General features: G+C 42.8%; 1 protein-coding gene across 3 annotated transcripts in view; it reads right to left on the bottom strand.

Annotated features, from left to right (window-relative positions):
* Positions 1–17,167, bottom strand: part of TSC22D2 (TSC22 domain family member 2) — a 38,358-nt gene extending 21,191 nt beyond the window's left edge. The window contains exons 1-2 of one of the 3 annotated variants that reach the window (XR_008330703.1): positions 14,167–17,167; positions 2,887–3,051 (exon numbers count right to left, since the gene is read on the bottom strand). Coding sequence is in view for 2 of the 3 variants with exons in the window: in XM_053390269.1 (XP_053246244.1) it covers positions 14,167–16,121 (1,955 nt within the window). In the remaining variant the exon portion in view is untranslated. The remainder of the gene's footprint in view (positions 1–2,886; positions 3,052–14,166) is intronic. The other 2 variants (XM_053390269.1, XM_053390270.1) reach the window with 2 other exon arrangements.
* Between the last annotated feature and the right edge of the window lie 3,577 nt (positions 17,168–20,744).

The following is a 20,744-nucleotide window of genomic DNA, read 5'->3' as shown; positions in this document are numbered from 1 at the left end:
CAGCACAAACAGATGCTCACTGTAACTATGGTTAGAGGAAGCGAGTCAATTTCACACCAGATTTTATGAAGCTAGCTTGTTTCCACTAGCCACAGTTAATATCAACCACGGTAGGCATTGGGTGACACAGTATACAGTCATACCTCGGGATGAATACGCTTCGGGTTAGGCAAATTCGGGTTGCTCCGCGGCACAGACACGGGTTACGTTCGCTTCGGGATGCGAACGGGGCTCCGGAACGGATCCCGTTCGCATCCCGAGGTACCACTGTACAGTAATTAAACTAAAATGATAGCACTGAGCTCCTTTTCTTGCAGCCATATTGAGAGAGGAGAGGGAAGGGTGCATGCAAGTCCATTGAGACTAAATCATGGTGTATATAAAAATGCAGTTGTTATCTCAAAATTGAACATTAGAAGTGGGATTAAATATCATACAAAGGTGACTGTTACATCAGCTTGCCAGGTGGCACAATCTCCCCTCTCCTCCCCCTGAATGCTGTTTGGGGGGGATTCTTCAGCCCCCCCTCAAAAAAGCAGATCTTGGGGGGCTTATGCTAGCAGGGCTTGATGTGCTTGCTTCCACTAATGCAACGACTTAGCAATAGCTTGAGAGATAATCAACTACGGAATTCACACATACACAAGGTTAAAGCTTCAATGTAATCACGCTACAAGGCAAATCCAAAACAGAAAGCAAACATATAGCTCCTGAAATAAAGCAAAAATACTCTTTTGTGTCATGTCTGTAACAAGACTGACGTTTTCTCAGGAAGAATTAGCTTGTAACAAAATAGTTGTTAACCACTTTCCTCAATATTTTATGAGGCTTGGGTGCGGAAGGGATGGTATGCAGAGTTGGGGATAAGAGAGAGTGTACAATGTTCAGTTAGCACAATAGTGTGCAGAAATGTCTAAATGTATATCAATAATTACTCAACATTAATTATCAGTCATTGAACTTTTGACTCTTAGTCTACAAAATTGACAATTGTTTTCATGTTACTAATAATTCAGCTAGTCCACTATCCACATTCAGATTCATTCCAAAATTCCTGCCAACTAACAGCAGAAGCAGAAAATAAAACTTTTGTTTTCTCGATACCAGCTACAACTGCCAATTTTTCTTCAGCTACGCATATGTGATTATTTTTATTATGTATGAAAGGTGAAGGGCTGTTATCCTAATGAAGTAATCCAAAAACAAAATATTAACCACAGAAACTAAATTAGGGTTTTCTCTAAAGAGCATTTCAGAATGGCTGCAACTCAGAGAAATGTACAAGCAGCTGTACAAGCCCAAAGCCCTCCTGACATGAAACTTTTGGACAGGAGCTCTCCAAGAAATGTAGTAAACTGCTTTTGGAGCCGAAATAAACTTACAAAAACAGTTTGCAATATGGCACAGATTTATGCAATTATTTGGTTGCTCCAGAAAATTCTGAAAGGGAACTTTTTCTACTGCCACAAAGATCAACGTGTTTGACTTACACTTGTAAAAGGCAAAGAATGCCATGCAAATTTTATGTGCAGCATAAATGAGTTTTTCCAGAAATAGTTGAATAGAAATTTTTCAGGGAGAAGATTGATAAAGCAGTTTAAACATCACATTCAAAAAATGTTTACTTGCTTTTTCTTTTAAAAAACAACTTATACAGATTTTAAGGAATGGAGCCTTAATAGCATACACCTCATTTTGGAATCTAAACTTAATTTAGGAGTAAGACAAAATATAAAAGCACTGAAAACTTTGGCACTACTGAAAAGCTGTGTGAAAAAATCATAGGGATAGTCACTTGAAAAAAATATGACTTTAAGATTTGCTTAGTATTATGTCATTTGTCCAATTTTATGTTGCACAATGTTCATTCATTTTGATATTAAATTTTTTTCTGGACAGATGCATTTCTAGAAGTGGAAAAAATTTAAACCCAAACCACAGGTTGCTCCATATTTAAGTTGGAAACGCCACTGCATGCCCAAACCTTGAATATAGCTCAGGTAGCATTTTGGATCACTTTGATTAAAATATGCAAAAACATATTATGGTGCAGCTGTTGTTGCATAGAGGAACAAGTTTCTCTCTTTTTTTGTCAATACTTCTAGGTTTTCAGAGGATTTTTAAAACATTTTTTTAGTTCATTATGGATCATTTCCCAGTAGTTTTTAATTATACTACACATCCACCACATATGGTAAAAGGATCCCTTTACTGTCTTACATTTCCAGCAATTGCCCTTTGTTGATTTTGACATTTTTACTACTCTATTTGGTTTCAAGTACCACCTATGCAGCATCTTAATAAATGTTTCTCTTAAGAGTTTAGCATGCTGTAAACTTTATATTTACTTTGCCCAGCTGCTCCCATAGTGCAAAATCAATATTGCGTCCCACGTCCCTGGCCCAATTTATCATTGAAGGTTTAACCATTTCCTCCATTGTATCCCACTCAAGTAGTTATACATTTTTAATAATATTTTGACCCTGGATCCTAATATTATCTTTTCAAACTGTGAGGCCTGCATTTTTAACGAGATACAGTATTCAGTGCTTCAAGGCTGGCAGTTTTAGAATATGAAAGAGGCAGCTGAAGTATATCGCACTAGCAATTAAGCTAAAGGAAGGGCCTGGGTCAACTAGCATATTTACTTTTTAAAGTATTCTAGAAAACAGGTGTAGCATACCATGTTCCTAAGACAGTTTTAGTAAAAACTTATTCAGAATACAAGCCAGAAAGCACTGCAAGTATGCCCCTGAATAGCTGGCTACCTGCTACTGACAATCCTTTAAAAAAAGAAAACAATACTGTCAATGTTCAACCGGTTGGGACTAAAGCCAGCTTTGTTTTCCCTTTCTTCTTGCCTCCCCCATCTTTGGACCAACTTACCTGCTTCAGTCTCCTCTTTTCACACCATTTCCTTGTTTTATACGTCTCCTCCCCACCTCTGTGCTTTTTCTCTTTTCATTTTCCTCTGAATGCCTTGAGTGGCTAGCACTTTCGATCTATCGCTACCTCTCTGGATAGATCACATTTAATATAAACACTTTGTACCTATGATTTAAAGGGGTTTTAAATTAAAAACAAGAAAAACAATACAAAGAAAGCAATGGATAATAGTCAAGATTTTTAAAGTTTTAAATTAATTTAGTTGTTTCAACAACATTTCAAAATGCCTGGGTAAATAAAAAAAGGATTTTGCTTGGCGTCTAAAAGATAGCAAACAGGCATACACCTCCTTGGGAAGGGAATCACATAGCTTGGGTACCACAATGGGGAAAGACCTCTCCCTTGTACATGTAAGTTTCCCCTGTGATGCAGATGGTATTCAAAGAAGGATTATCCGTCTCTGTCAGTCAAAACACTGGCTGCTGCCTTCTTATGTGATAGGTTCAGCCCATGCTGAACTACAAAGTGTCATGCATAAAGCAAATAGCCATTTGTGGAGATGGTAATTAAGGCATCATATTGATATGACTACTGGTTGATGTGACATTCTACCTTAAATATGACTACAGTTTCTTTGAATCCAAATTCTGAAAGTAAGCAATACCACTGGTGTTCATTCACATTTTTCTATTAATGAACTATAATGAACTGAAGAGCAAGTTGAGAAGAGATTAGAAACAGTGGGAGTGGGGTTAATGTGTTCACCAAGCACTCAAGGAAAGTACTCCAGGTACTGTTTAAATATTATCTGTTCTACATATAATTATTTTTTAGATCATACATGTGGGTAAGCTGTGGATATATTGAACTGCTGGTTGGAGAGAATACAAAGCAATTCTTTGACTCCTTCATTAGATAGCTGAATTAGCAACATACCTGGAAACTTACGTTCAGGACAAAAGTATGCTTTCAGTATGCTAAGTTTGGGAGAGAAAAAACCTTAGCTACTGTGGAGGTTTTAACAACACATGAGACTTGTTGGTTGCCATCTTTTTCGCATACAATGCCTACCCAGATATGTAGTATGTTTACTGTGCTTAGCTTATTGCTGATTTTATTTATTATTTGACTTTTTTAAATGACTTAGTTTTACTAATAAGGTTATTGTTTTGCTCTTTTTATCATACCTTATTTTGATCTAGAGTTTTAACTTCTAAAACACATTTTGGGGTGCCTTGGCAGAAAGGCAGTACAATGGACCCTCGGGTTACGTACCTCTCTGGATATGTAATCTTTGGATTGTGAAAGCGGCAAACCTGGAAGTATTTTCCCGGGTTTCACCACTTGCACATGCGCAGAAGCGCTTTGTGCGCATGCACGGAAGCGTTCTATTGCACTCTGTGTGTGTACAGAAGCTGCGCCTCTGGTTACAGATTTTTTGGGATGCGCATGGACCCCCCAGAATGAATTAAATCCGTATCCAGAGGGTCCACTGTATATGAACAGCTCACTATACTCTATAATGTATATTTCCAAATACAGGCCATCTGTGTTTGGAAAAGAGGGCAATATTATAGCATTTTCCATAAAATAACATACTTGAAAGTTGGATGCCTTATGTTCCAAACCTCCTGGGTGACTATTAAAGCTTACAGAAAATCAGAGTCAATCAACATCAACACAAAACCCTTGGTTAACATTATAATACAAAACCAGATTTTCAATTATGCCTTTCTAATGGTTTTTTCCTGACACTGTAATAGCAGTATTATCTTTAAATTCTGTTGGTACTCATTATGTATAAATACTAATTGAATGTCTATGCACATAGCTGAAAAAATGCAAGTTAATCAACCTCATGTTTCCATCAAGCACCTTGAGTTCAAGCCATGATGCAAAGGAAGATCCCAGGAAGGGGTTCAAGCCCCAATCTGCACTAACTTCAAGCACCGTTTTGGCAGGGACTGGGTCCGGCTGGGAGCTCCTGAGTGAAGAAAGATCCCAGCAGGGCTTGCAACCGTCACCTAGTTCAATAGGCACTGACTACATGTCCCACTTGGCAAAGAAAAATTTTAAGGTTCCTGATTGTTCCCTTACAGCCCCACAGCTGATGGCATAGCTGGGGGGGGGAGGCTTCATAGACCCAAGCTAGGGCTCCTACCAGGCCAAACTAGGCCTTTGGGCAAGAAACTCCACACTGCTGTGCTAAACCATAGTTTAGTGTTACATCTGAACAAAGACATCCATATCCATCTGTTTTTCCACTGACACTCTGAATTCTATGCCTTTATTCTTTCAAAAAATGCTCAAAGCATCCTACAGTCTAATTATGGGTGGATAGTGAGTACTCTGTCCATGTCTCATTTCCTGCAACCAGTGTCTGTAATCTGGAAAAGCAGTCTCTTTTCCAGCTGGCTGACTGTTCTATTGTTTTTATGAAAGCATAACTCAAGAAGCCAGATGTTCATAGTTGTCATCTCTTGATTTGGGGAGGGGGATTTACCCCATAAATAATTCTACTAACAGTGATTACTGAAAATGCTGGGGAACTACTCACCAAAATAGCAGAGGAAGAGACCATTTAACCTTCCAGCAGAAAAATCACGGGATTCATGGGAAATGGCTAAACCGAGTATGAGTACAAACTAAGTTTAGTTTCTATCCAGATAACCTGTATCTCACTGCTTTTTCATAGAAACTTAAAATGGTGTTTCAGTATGCATTCTCAATTTAAAATGAAAAGGGCTATTCATATTTGTATTCTATTTGTGCTTTTGGTTTCACACCCAATATTTATCAGAGGAACAAAAACCTATGCATATTCCTTCCGTAAGCAGTCAGCAGAACACTTCAAGTCGAGATGGTATTACTACACTAAATTAAGTGTTCCCTCATCAATCTCACCAACACACCAGTTTTTGTTTTATTTTACTTTTTAAATTTCCATGCCAAAATATTTTCCATTGCCTGATACTGTTGTTGTCTAAGCTGTGTTTCATAGAATAAGAAGGACAGTGAGCTACTGGTTTAGAAGGCCTAATAATGTAAGAGTCCCTCAGTAAGCTATAATGTGCCTGAACATTAAGTTCACATGGTAAGAACGTTTATGGCACAGAACCCAAGGTCCTGGTTTTGACTTTTGAAGTCATAAATAATTTGGTAATAGAACTCCTGAAGAGGTCCTAATTATTTCTCTCCAACTGAGGGGAGGGCATGGAAATCCTAATTGGTTGCTGCCTCAAGTTATGAAATTTCTGTACCTATAAGACTTGGGAAAACCAGGGCCTGGATCTCCCTTCTTTGGGCTGTATTGTGGTAGCAGGAGCTAAACCTGCAGAAGGGTGGCAAAAGTAAACATTTGGTCTTGAGGCTTTCAAAAAGGAACTAGTTACCTGACATGAGCCCTCAGGGTGGCTTAGGTAAAAATAATATCTAAACCAAACAGAAATACAATCACCTTTTTCTACATGTCTGCTGCAATAGCTGTTTTGTTAGACTGGAGGAGACTTTTCAGGTCTGACCTTTTTTCCCCTTCCCAGTGGGGTGGGTGGGAGAGAACACATATTGCTCCCTTTAATAGCAAACTCAGGTGGTGAGCACCCGCTGAATTGGCCACAGAGAAATAATAGGGAGGGTATCAGCATGTTTAGGGGAACCTGAATTTGCAGAATTATTTGGTTTTTACAAAGTCTAACCATAACTTCAACTACACATAGATTTCAAGGTGGTGTACACAAAATATAAGTATTAATACAATGTTAAAAACAATAAAAATTAAAACCTAGTGGAATATAAAATAATAGTCATTCAACCAGCTACTAAAACAATGCAATAAATATTACAAATCTGGTAAAATAAACAGTCTTAACCTGGCACTGGAAAGCTATTAATGTTGGTCTTATATCCCAAAGCCAACCAAAGCCAGGGTGTCACCACCAAGAAGGCCCTCTCCTTTGTGGATACTTAACACACTTACAGATGGAACTTTAAGAAGCACTTCATCTGAAATCAGTGAAACATAAAGACGTGTAGGCCAAAACCTTGAAATCAGCTACCAGTCACACAGATTTTAAAATACTACTGGCTCCTCTAAAACTGATTTCACACATGACTGATACGAGCACATGGCATGGCCTCAGGCCTTTCCTACAACCCCACAGATGTAGTGTGCCCCCCAAGAATTGGCCAGTACAGAATATTGTAGAATTGCTGCCAACTCCCAAAGAGACAGGACACACTGCAGGCTACTGGCTGTACTAACATTCTAGAACATACATGTATAAGTGGTACCCATCTCTTAAGGAAAAGGTCAAAGGATCAAGAGAGGGTAAAGTAAAATACCAATTACTAGTTTGTTAATAGTACTAGGGGGACAGGAGGCCTAGAAAATGTGAAATTAGTCTTTACTTGTGACTTGCTCCTAAGTACAATATCCTCACAAGCTTAGGACATGTCTTAAAGGCCTGCCGGAGACAGACACTGCAGACTCCTATTGTGAAGTAATGAATCATTGCAATCTTTTGTTGCAAGTCTCACTTGTATCTATTTGGTGATGATGCTCTTTGGCATAAATCAAAGAGACACATGAAAAGCATACAACAGCAATTTGAGGGAAGGGTTCTAGTAAAGGGTTGAAGCCATTCTGCTATACAGCTCTTTAACCTCCTGTATAGCAAAATCCCATGGCATCTAATGGGACCTGCCCCATGTTAAGCATGCCCCAGTATTTTGATTTATTCACATCAACAACAGAATGGTTATAAATGCAATCCACACAAACTGCCTACTTGCCAAGGCATACAGGCTCAAACCCACCCACAAAGCATTTATTCAGCAAACCTGGGTGTCTTGGGGACCTTTTTTGCTGCTAACTAATCACACAGAATAAGGTCTGAAAGGAGGCCTATTTCTTTTTGCTGCTGTTACTGTTTCATTTCCTCCTTCAGCTGTTTATATGGCCCTGCATTTTCTGCAAACACTTTTGCGTTCTAGCTTGCCTTTCATAAACTAGACTGGTTTTCCAAATGTTCCACTCCGGAAGGCATACACAACACCTTAGTGTGTGAATAACACTCCTAGTCACAAGTACAACAGCTCTCATGTTGGTCAGCACTAAGCCACTGATACTCAAACTGTTTTGGGGGGACCCTGGAGTTGGCTCGGAAGCTTTTCAAAAATGCTTCAAGAGCAGCAGTAGCTTTGAAATACAGCTATAATATAATGGCCCATCAATATTGCTAACCTTCCACTGCAATGTGCAGCTGCCAGACTGCTGCCTCCTTACTAGGTCACGCTCAACTCAAGTGGGGCAGCAACAAGGCATAACAAGGCCTGCCTCATGCCTCACAAAAACCAACTAGGAGCTGTGAAATATGCCCCAGATTATTTTTTTACAATGTACTCTGGTTTCATAGCAAACATGCAGTAGGCTCTCAGCAGTTAACAGAAAAGCTTTCCCTGAAACTAGTTTTTAAAATGCTGCTTCAAGAGATCCTCCTTCATTTAAAGTATGCATGTTGACACCCAAGATCCATTTTTAAAATGAATATAGATAGAAAAATTGGTCTGCCAAGTCAAATAAAGTATTTGAAATATACAGCAATATTCCCTTGCTCAAAAAAAAACCTGAGAACAGTCTTAACTATTGTCTGATATTGAAACACTAGTTATGTCTTTATGTTAGGACATAGATGGCTAGGAGAAAATAGCTACATAGTTGTGGCACTGGTACTAAATGTTATTAGATGTTCTTAAAATAAAAGGCTCAATGTGTGCATCTGAGCTGCACAAGATGATGTTATTCTAATAACCTGAAGATAATATTTCTCCCTGCCAAAAAGAAATCTGACACAGCTTTAGCAAAGGAACCATAATACTACAAGACTTCCCTTGTTTTGCTGCTTGCAGTTTTCATTTCAGTGCAGAATTAGCCCACTAAAGTCTGTGAAGTAGAAAAGGGAAAAAGCTTCTAGAAAGAATATAATAATTTAAACTTTTATTTTATACCAGATTACTTCAACGCTTGCAAGCATTCTGCACCCTTCTATTTGATTCCATTGCACTCCCTTCAATCACTCCCTCCACATAAGCCCCAGAACTGAGAACTAGAACCTCTGATACTAATATTTCAGACCACCCATTTTAATAGTGATTGCATTGCTCACAGTGTGCATTCATAATAACTGCACTCACGGATCAGAAGGTGATTTTAAAGGAAGCAGTCATTAACTGCTATAGAGCTGAATTTACATAGTAAAATTAAGAATTTGTCATCCACTACAGATTTTATTACCTTTGTTTCTATTTTACATCTATACTTTTAGATGTGAAAGAAGAATGAAGCAGCACTGCATCTTGTGGGAATGCTTCGGGCCTATGCAGGATTCCCACTTGCATTTGTTTCTGGTCCACATCCACAAATCACTTCAACATGGCAAACTGCTATTTTAGAGGCTGAAATTATGAAAGCCTGTAGCTGTTCTGAGCATGCTCAAGAACACAACTTTAAAGGATGAAATTCAGTAACAGCAGGATATGAGCAGTACCTACTGTTTTCAATTTGCATAATCCTTTTATTCCCCCTCCCTTCAAGTAAAGCATATAAGAGCAATGCATAAAGAGACCCTTATCAATGTTGATGCTAATGCAAGGTTTTGTTCTATTATGAAAGAGGCTTCAAGAGCTCAGTTTTACCATTTATAATACTTTATCAGCAACAATTAGCACGCTATACAAGTCAGCTTTTTCATAGAACAGAGAGAGATACTCTATGAAGAAATCCTTACAATCAGGTTTTCAACAATCCAGCGGCTGCTGTGGAGACTTCACAATTGCAGCTATTCATTAGAGTGCTGGACTACAGCCTGCACAGTTCACACTGGTCAGTTATCTATCCCATTTCTAACCAGTCTGGTAATATTTGCACCGGGTATCTGCCAAACATGTAGGAGGCTTAAACAAGCTTTCCCAGTGATGTATTCTTTCAAGAGTGGCAACATATTTCTCAAGAGCCAAAAGTATAGTAATCAGCTAGTTATGTTTTTAGAAGTCTAGTGAATGTTTGGATTTAACAGGATTAAAAGATCTAAGGTTTCATTTTTACCAGTTTAATTTATGCCAGTTATTAAAACACATCTGAGGATTTTGTCATCTGAAATGCATTAAGTATTTACTAAAATAAACTCAAAATGGTAACTACAGTATATATTCTATTAATATGGCATCATCTAGCAGTTCACATTCATTGCTTATTAGTTTCTGAGCCCAACATGGAGAACAGATTCTATATATTGTGACAGCTCTACAGCTTAAAAAACAGTCTGGTTTTCTGGATGTACAATATTGCCAGAATATTTTGTATATTAGCAATTTGGAACTCTTACTTTTATACTAGATACAGTAAAGGACCCCCTGGACGGTTAAGTCCAGTCAAAGGCGACTTCAGGCAGAGGGAGCCGGCGTTTGTCCACGGACAGCTTTCCAGGTCATGTGGCCAGCATGACTTAATTGCTTCTGGTGCAACAGGACACCGTGACGGAAACCAGAACGCACGGAAATGCCATTTACCTCCCCGCTGCAGTGGTACCTATTTATATACTTGCACTGGTGTGCTTTTGAACTGCTAGGTTGGCAAGGGCTGAGTCACAGGGATGCAGGTGGTGCTGTGGTCTAAACCACTGGGCCTCTTGGCCTTGCCAATCGTGAAGTCGGTGGTTCGAATCAGCATGATGGTGGTGAGCTCCAGTTGCTCTGTCCCAGCAACTTATATACTACACAGGCACCAACTAATTTTGAATTATTTCTGGAATAAAAAGGAGAACTAAAATACAGAGGCACCAAATTACAGCATCTCCAAATGTAGCTTTTGAAAACTTTGATTGGAGACTGGCTAGAAACAAATAATTTAAAGAGAACATCCAATAACACTTACCAAGTCACATAATCTAGCAATATTTCCAGCAGGACCAAGGCCTTGGGCTGTTTCATACCAATTCCCAAGTTAAAGACTACTATTCTCTTTTTGAAGGTCCTAGCTGCACTACATTCCTGATCCATCCCAATATACATTAGCTTACTATATAGAAGTACCTAGAAGCAGTTCTTGAACTGGTGCTGGAGCAAGGAAACAATCTGTTCTCCTGGACAAAAAAGTATTAATACAAGCAAGAGCCTCCACTATGCATTAAGAGCACAGTTTGAAAACTTGATACTGTCTTCACCAATATTAAGCTGCTGATATGTTCTGTATTGTCATTACAAGCGCTACTTCAATGTAACACCTTTTATGACTCATACAGAGGTTAACTGAACTGACAGCTAAGTAATTTAATATGACTACAAGAACATCAATAAAAGAGGCCTCACATTGAGATAATGGGTTTCTCTTGCACATTCCATGTTGATAGAATCCTCGTGGAGGCCAAATCCAGAGTTAATCTCTGGAACCCATACAGTAAGTAATTTGAAATCCAAACACAAGCCAACTTCCCCTTTTTATAACTTTCTGCAAAATGTTTCTGCCTAACAATTCTCCTGTATATTTTATCTCAATTATCAACACACAAGAAGCTGGCCGAAGGGGCCCAGCAAGCCACTCTTCTGTTGCTGAAGAAATAAAAGGGGGAAATATTTGAACAGTATGTGAACACCCTCTTAAGCATACTGTTGTTTCTTGGAAGAGGCCTGTCATAAGACAGCTGAAGTGTCCGACAGACATTTCTAGTTGTACACAATGTCCCACAGAACTAGTTTATTTGCATTCGGTGTAGCCCAAGGTATTCTGCTATGCTGTACTGGTCATTGACAAAATAATCCATGTATGTGTGTCAGCTCAAAAAAGTTTTGGTTCAAGTAATATTATTTACACACATTATTCCACAATACCATAATAAACATAACTTGCATACAGCCTTTAATCAGTACCACCAACTGAAGAACAAAACCTACAATTTGAAGCAAGCATACTAAGACTAAAAATATTCTCAATAAATGTGATTAGGATTGCACTATACATACATTAAAATTTCTTATCAATACATCAGATCCAACCAAATTAGCACACCCACTTAAAAAATATTATGTCAGTGGGTTGCATTCAATGGTTGCACAAGTGGAAGGCAGACCATGCAAGCACTCTCTCGCTTCCCTTCCTCGCCCCTGCAACTCTTGTACTCTCCAAAATCCCTGTTCAGAGGGAACTCTGTTGTATGGGGCAGCGGTGCAACAGAGAGTATTGCCTAAAATCAGGAAGAACTGTGCACCAGAGCAACTCCCCAGATGCCTCTGCACAATTTCAGGCTAGTTCCTCCTCACACTGCATAGTATGCAACACAGATCCACTGTCTGAGAGGCAACTCTCCAGAGGTTTCTCAGGGGGAGGGGGAGAAGAGAAAGATGAATTGCACAAGTCCCTTTTCACTCGCACTACAACTCGATATTAGCATCAGGCTTAATACCAAAGCTATCCCTTTCCCCCCTACCAAGTCCATTTCCTTTATCTTGAAGTTGAAGCGAGGATGTTTATTTAATAAGACAAAATACGATATATACCTCCATTAGTGGTGGTTTCAACTTCAGTAAACCATAGCAAAATCAAGTTAGATGTACGGTAATACCCAATTGCTAATGCTATGCTATCAATTTCTGCAAAGCGGCAGGTGCCTGTTCTCTTCTGTATTTAATCATAAGTAGATTTGTTGACAAGTAGAGATCATACCTATACTAGGTTACAATTTCCTCAAGTAGAGAATTTCTACTTGATGCTAACAACTCAAATGTAATGGAATACTCTGATGCACAAGGCAATTTCATATGCTATTTGAAAGACTTCAAGAAATAAGCACATTTTAGGGAAAGTTACTCTACACTTTAAATTAGCACCAACAGTGCAATCCTATACACATCTACTCAGAATTAACCCTTAATTGGAGCATAGTCTCAGATAAACAGGTATAATAAGATTGTGGCAAGAGATGACTAAGGATTTCCATCCCTATGCTACTAAATTTACAAAGAGGAACTCTTACAGAGCTAGGCCAGAGGTTAATAGGACAGTCCTCTCACTTCTACAAAGGAAATTCAGTCATTTCCCAAGGAAAGTGTTTGCATCTTCAGCCCCTCTCATTGTGCTACAGTACTGTTTTGCTTATTTTCTTCTACTGTGCTTGTACAAATAAACATTTTCACATAGAGTAAGATTCTTAATGAAGTGATTTTTTTTAAAAAAGGGTTACCAATTATTTATAGAATATTTAAGGGCTACATTTCCAAATTTGGTACTTTACCCAAAGAAACAGAGCCCATATGAAGTGTGTTACCCACACAACTTTCCCTAAAGAGAGGAAAAGCCCTGTCTTTCCTTCTGTCCACAGCAGCAGTTGTTAACAAGAATTGTGGAACAGCTGAACTTTCCTTGAAAATCCTGAAGCCCTTTACGATGCAATTCTATACATGCAAACTTGCAACTTACACCCAAACAAGTTGCTTTATAACTCGCTTCTTTTCAGTTTAAGCATGCTAAAGCTACAATCCTAAATACACATCATGAAACAAGCCTCACTGATTTTATGGGACTTGTCTCTGAACAAATATCCCAAGTTAATACTGTTATTCACCAATCTCTCAGAGCTTGTTCCCTTTATAATAACCACACACCTAACAATGATAAAGCAAGGGTTCTATTTAAAAACAAGTAATGTGATGCTATGGTTAACTTGCTTACTTTTTCCTATGAAGCACATTTTGTTAGTAAGCTTTTGCAGCCATTACACTGAAACTGCTGAAGAAAACATGTTACAGATCTGCCCACTGAATTATACACACCCATTGATAACTATGTTTCCATTGCTGTCATGTATATGTATTCAACATTAACAGAGAAAGGTCTGGATTTATTCAGCTAACATAGCTCAAGTTAAACAAGTGTATAGCATAAAGACTAACTATATATCCAACTTGTGTTTTAAACAATGGAAGAGAGTAACCTTACTTCAAGTTATCAATTGTGATGGGCTTGAAAGTCCTTGTAACTGTTTTTTCAAGACTACGGAAACAGTGATTTGCTTTTGTATTCAGCTTAATATTCATAGTCTCATTTCCTTAAGTTCTTCCTTACGGTGGTTTACACATTTTTGCTACACAAGTAGTTTAGTAGTGAATCCCCTTTGTCACATCGTATGTCACATCTTTGGAAGAGATTAAGACACTTAAACTTGATAAATAAATGCTGTAAGAGTGTGTGCAACTAGACACCTGCATAAAAAAAAGATAGAAGATAAATACCTGTCTTCATCACCATCAACAGGAATAGATATGCCAAAGACAGAGCTGGCAAGACTGTTCATAGGAGTAGTTGCAGGTAAATTAAGAGGGTTTGCTAAAGTGTCCGGAATAGGTGGCTTCACAAGAAGTTTATTTTCAGCAAGAGAAAGTGGTGGTTGAGGTAGGGGTTCAGATTTTCTTCTAGTATCATCAATCTGGCCTAAAGGTTGATTTGGAAATTGTCCAATGTTAGATTGTGGCAGATTTGCAGGTACATTGGTTGTGCCTTGCATTAGTGGAAGGCCAACATGTTGCTGGACAACACTCGAGCTCCTACTGACAGATGTATGGCTGGTCAGCTGGGACTGGACTAAAGTAACAGGGGCATTTGGCATAGTAACAGAAGTTGTAGACACACTGGGCACACTAGTACCCGGTACAGCTGCAGGCACATTCTGAACTCCAGAAACTATACTGTGAGGAGCACCAGCCACTTGACTGCTTCCACCCATTTGCTGCTGAGTCATAGATTTCTGTTGCACAACCCCCGCATGGCCAATGCCTTGCTGCACCACACCTCCTGGCTGAGGAATGACAGTCTGAATTGGAGTTGTCAGGCCACCCTGCAATAGCCCAGATACCTGTCCTACAGTTTCACCAGTTTGCGAAGAAACTCCCATCACTGGTGCTATGGGTGAGGGATTTGGACCAGCTATTTGTGCTGCTGGAAGACTGGACGCTCCAGTGCTCGGGACAGAACCTGAGATGGCCTGTTGAGTAGCTCCTTGAGACTGCATTACTGTCATATGTTGAATGTATTCCGGCTGGGCAGGAGTTTGGGCTGGCACCAGATGTACTGGTGGAATCTGCGACTGAGAATAAGCAAATTGCTGAGTCTGAGCCACAGGTACATTAGCTTGCTGTACCTGCTGTTGTGGCATAGGCAAACCTGTCTGGGCTATTGCTACATTCGAAGGTGGCATGCCTTTCCCATTAGGTCCAGCCTGTCCCATGTTCTGTGCATTTACCTGTGCCTGGGTCTGCAGCGGAGGCCCCATCATTTGCTGGCTCGCTGCTGTAGCCCCTGAATAGATTGGCTGAGCATTACTGTGAGGCACAGCCCCGCCTATGGGCTGCTGCCCAATGACAAAATTGGGTTGCTGTGGAGAGGGTTGGTTTATTTTCTCTGGCTGGAGTAGCTGTGACACAGCAGCAAGAGAGCTGTCAGCCAGGGAGTCGGGGCCATGTGCCGAAGTTGCAACCCCCGAAACTATCAAAGAGCCACCAGTAGCACCTAGGCCACTATCCCTATCTTGAACAGCTTGTTCAAAAGTACTGTTGTGTCTAATGCAATCCCCAGTCCTGGCTAAAACGGCCCCGCCCTCGGAGTCCCGGTCATAGTATTCCATACACGTCCATCGCCCCCGTCTATAGGGCTCTCCTGTACCGTGGTCCAGCTTAATCACCCTGAAGCGGGAACTGCATGCGGCGGCAGCCGTTAGAGGCATGGCTCCAGAGCCAGCAGCTGCCTGCGCAGTGCTGCCTCCTGCTGCCGCTGAAGAGGCCGGGGCGGCAGCCGCTGGGAGCACCGCGGAGCTCCTGGGAACAGCTCCTCCGTTGGCGGTCGGCACAGCAGGGGAAGGCGGCGGCGGCTGGATCCCTCCGGAGGCCGCGGCGGCGACGGCGGCAGCAGCCACTTGCCCATCCAGGAGCAGGTTGGGAGAGACTGTCCCCGGGGTCTCCGCGTCGCCCACGTTGTTGAGGGTCTCCTCGGAGGAGCTGCGCTCGCAGACATCTTCGGGTCCGTAGTCGGTGGCGCGAGACACGTCGAAGATCTCGGAGGAAACGTCCTCGGTGCGGGATTCATCCGGGTCGTCCAGGCTCTCGGTGTCCTCGGTGATGCTGCTGGCCACCTGGGCCGTCGTCACGCTGGTGATCTGGAAGCAGCTCTTCTTCTTGGCCGGCATCTTGGACATGGTGCTTCCCCCGGGAGAATAAAAGAGGATAAGTCGTCGTCGGGGGGGGGATGAGGATGGGGGGTTCCGCCCACCTGCCCTCGCCGGAGGAGAAGAGAAAAGCAGAGAGCCAAAAAATGAAAAGGCTCGGCGGAGAAGGCAGAAGTCCGAGCCGGCCCTGGCGCAGCGGAGGGGAGGATCACGTTCTGTCTACAGCGCAGTCGCCGGCGGTATCGCACATTCCTCCGGCCCTCGCGACGCAGCCCCGGCTCAGCAGGCGGCCACCACCAGGCCTGGGGTTGGCGATGGGGGGAAAGGGAGAGCGAGGCAGAGGAGAATGGAAGGGGGGCGGCGGCCGAGCTCCTCCTCTTCCTCCCCCCGAGTAAGGCTGCGGGCCCCTCGGCGGGCGGGCGGCGCCACCACCTCCTCCTCCTCTTCTTCTCCTTCTTCCCTCAGCAGCGCCCCGCCGTCCCCCTTTCGCAGCCGCGGCTCTCTTCACACAGCCGGCTGTGGGCTCCCAGCGCCGGGGTGGCGCTCTCCGCGGGGGTTTCCGGCGAGACCCGCGGTCCCCGAGGCGGGCCCAAGGCCGCTAGTCCGTCCGCTGTCCGTCCGTCGGGTCTCGGGGAAGAGGGGCGGCGGCGGCGGCGGCGGCGGCGGCGGCAGCCGGCAAGTGAGGCGCAGGCCGCCCTGCCTCCGCTGTCTACCTGGAGATCAGCACCAGACGCATCTTCTCGGGAGGAGGGAATGAAAAGGGGGGAGGAACCAGCCCGGCTCACAGCGGCCCCCTCAGGCGGGCGGGCCTCCTAGACGCGGCTCCCTCGGCTCTGTCTGCGCCGACGACGGAGGAGCCGGCCGGGCCCTTTTCCCTCCGCCTCACACTCTCTTCTTTCTCTCCCCCCTCCCCCTTCTTTAAAGTCCGTGCGCGCTGCGCTCTCCAGCGCTGTGCCGAAGGAGCTGAAATTCAAACTGCTCACTCCCCTCGCTCAAGATGGGGCTCAAATGGAGCCGCGAGGCAACCTGGGAACTGGAGCTTAAGCCGCTGCTACTGCGGCAGCCGACACGGGGGGACCGCCTCTTACGCACAGGCGCGCTGACGTCACCGCCGCCCGGGCGCGCCTCCCATCCTTCCCCCCGCCCTCCCCCAGGATGAAGAGGTTCTGTCCTGGCCACGGAAAGGGGGCGGGCGGAGGAGACCAGGCGGCCGAGGAGAGGAAAGGGGCGGGGTCACCGCCGAGGGGAAAAGAAAAAACCCCTCCCCCCTGAGATCGTCATTTCAACCGTTTGGAATGTTCCACTCGCCCCGTAGCAGCCCCCCTCCTCCTCTTTCTTCACTGCGGGCTTGGTACCTTCCGTCGAAGGAGAGGGTGGGAGAGGGAATGGCGGCGTGACATCCTCCCCCCGCCTCAACTCGCTCCATTTTGGCGAGGAGGCTGAGGTGGTACTTTGCTCAGTCTTTCTCCGTGCGAGGCCGAAAAAGGGAGGCTCAACGGCGGCTGCCGTACCTTTCGCGTTACGAGAACGTCAATGTGCCAATGACAGGAACAGGATTATTTTTATATTTTTATATATATATATTTTACGCTGAGAGGCACGACGCGCCCTATTACTAGAAACCTTTTGGTCCCTGAAGGGTTTTCTGAAGGGCTTCGCCCCTCCTCCCTTTGCCCCGCCCCTACAGAAAGGCCACGCCGTTGCGTTTCGCCGCCTTTAATCCGAATTCACGACTAGTTCATTTTGCACACGGTCGCCACAAGATTCGGATTAAGGTCGCTTCGTTTCCTACAAAAACTTGTCGACAGTATTAAAGCGGTGCACTAAAACACGCCTCAGAAGTGAGTAGTCCCGTGGACTGGCGCTGGCCACGCATAAAATACAGCTGATTTGATGTCCAAATGAACAACTTGCATCCCAAATCCTCCTGTGCGTTTTTGCTTGAAAGTATGGCATGCCCCTACCGAAGGAGCTTGATGCTGTTTTTACACCTAGGTTCGAGCACCCCCAGAGTGGCCCTTAATGTATTCAACTTTTTAATAACACTGGGTTAGCTGAAGCTGTACAAGGTCCAGCTGATTGAGGCCCTCTAACGAAACTGGTTTTAAATGGCACTTGCCCATAAACAGGCATGGAGAGTGTGGGTGTGTCTTTTACAACACTTCAACCATGCTGCCTGTGAGCACAAAAGAGCAATTAAAAGTGTTGTCAGGGTAACTCCTCCGCCTCATGGGGAGCCCAGGGAGAGAAACACCTCAGCATCACAGGACCCTCGCACCACTAAAAAAAAAATTGCCCGAAGGTAACAGCCTTTGCTCACACGTGCAAGAAAATTCTAAAAAGCGTTGCACTACTTTTACTAATTTTGTATATGAACAGCACCAGTCAAAGTTATAGGACCAACTAAAACATCACAAGAGTAAGCAGCAAGCTTTTCAGCTCCTGTAATGCTTTGTACTACAACGCTCAGTGAAAACAGCAAAGGGAGATGGAGAGCAAAAGAGGCTTCAAGGCATGATGGCAAAGTGAAACCTTTGAAGTTGGCAACAAGCTGGAATGTGGGAAGAGTTAGGCAGGTAAAGCTGCAATCCTAAACACACCTAAGTGAGTAAGGCCTCCCACTGGACACAAATACTCCTGCATGGACATGTGGAAGATTGGTCCTGCACATTCTGTTAAACCACTTTAGATGCAAAGCAGTTTCTTTTCTTTTCTTGGCTAGCCTACTGGGACAGAGAAGGAGTGACCACTCGTCCTTTGAAAAGATAAAAGCCATGAATTCAAAAGCTTCCTCACTACTTTGTGGTGTTACTGTTGGTCCTAATAAACACAAGGTGTGGAACCTCAACCCTTCAGATGTTTTTTTGATTCAATCTGATAGCAGCAGCCCCAGCAGAATTGGTCCATTGTTAGGGATGATGGGAGTTGTTGGCAGAAACATCTGGACAACAACTGGTTCTTCCAGCCCTGCAATAAATTATATTACTCTTTTGTGGCTTCTGAGTTCCCCCCTCTAATGAATCAGCACAATTGCATTTTTCTCCATAAAACAAGTGGGTATGGCAAATCCCAGTTGACTGTGTTATAGCCAACAAGCTAAGTAAGTCTCAACTATTTTGTGTAGCTCACAAAGCTTGCAGACTGAGTTAGAAATACAAACTTCTATGTCTCTTGAGTTTCATGAGAATGCACATTAAGATTGCAAAGTCTAATACAAGACATGACTTACGTTGAAAAGGTGAAATGTCAACAGGTTTATATTAGCCCACCACTGGAACATGGGTAATATCTAAGGCTGGTCATCCATATATTTTAATCTATTGATTTCAATTAGCAGAAACAACAATTCGGTTTTCTCTGGATTGACGTCTGCTCCGATTTAGCACTTAAAGAGGGAGATTTCCTCCTTGAAAGGAGCAGGGCAAGGGGGAAAGTGCTAGAAAACTGTGTCTAGAAAGCACCGTTGGAAAGCCCCTTGGACCCATGTTTTCTAAGCATGTAACAAGTGGAAGTGTGAACAAGTCTTATAGTCACTGGAGGTTATTAGGCAGCAATAGAAATTCATATATCAGGGACCCATGGAGAAAACACATTGCAAGAGAAAATGTTACATGCTGTATACATCCCTCATTAAATGAAAATAGATATATTTACATCCACAAGCAATATTTGCATCAACAAAGTGCATTCTGTTTATACTTGGTTTGAATAGTTTGCATGGTTTTAAGTATTTGAATCTTCCCACTGTCCACATTGAAAAGGAAAACCAACATTTAACTAAAGTGCTTCAGGGGCATAGCTGTCAACGTTTCCCTTTTTTTAAGGGAAATTCCCTTATTCCGAATAGGATTCCTCGCAAGAAAAGTGAAAAGTTGACAGCTATGTTCAGGAGTCAGCAAACTTTTTCAGCAGGGGGCCGGTCCACTGTCCCTCAGACCTTGTGGGGGGGCCTGACTATATATATTTTTTTGGGGGGTGGAACGAATTCCTATGCCCCACAAATAATCCAGACATGCATTTTAAATAAAAGCACACATTCTACTCATGTAAAAACACCAGGCAGGCCCTCAAATAACCCAGAGATGCATTTGAAATAAAAGGACACATTCTACTCATGTAAAAACACCAGGCAGGCCCCTCAAATAACCCAGAGATGTATTTGAAATAAAAGGACACATTCTACTCATGTAAAAACACGCTGATTCCCGGACCGTCTGCAGGCCAGATTTAGAAGGCGATTGGGCCGGATGCGGCCCCTGGGCCTTAGTTTGCATACCCATGGTGCTCATGAAAATAAAAGGTAACATTGTATTTGCGTTTTCTGCTTTGTAGCTCAGAAAATGTAAGTAAATCCCAAATTGCTTATCTCAAGGCACTAAGAATCGGAAAACCAGGGCAGGCATAGACATGGCAAGTTGGCAGGACAGATGGACCTGCTGGTTTACTTGTCTTCAACATGTTGGCCTAGGCCTCTTACCTGAACCTCATAGTCCACCTCAGATTGGATAAACAGCTACGTCCTGAAGACTGCTGCTATGACTCACCTTCCTCAATTGGCCTTAATGGCCACTAGGATCTCCGAGGATGTTTCCTCCCAGGAAGAAACCATCAAAGAAAGCTCTCAGTTCAACAAGCAATGTAAGCATTTCATTA

The sequence above is a fragment of the Podarcis raffonei genome, chromosome 5 (assembly GCF_027172205.1).
Source record: "Podarcis raffonei isolate rPodRaf1 chromosome 5, rPodRaf1.pri, whole genome shotgun sequence".
Classification (NCBI taxonomy): domain Eukaryota; kingdom Metazoa; phylum Chordata; class Lepidosauria; order Squamata; family Lacertidae; genus Podarcis; species Podarcis raffonei.
The sequence above is the reverse complement of the archived record's forward strand: the minus strand, read 5'-3'. Positions and strand labels throughout refer to the sequence as shown.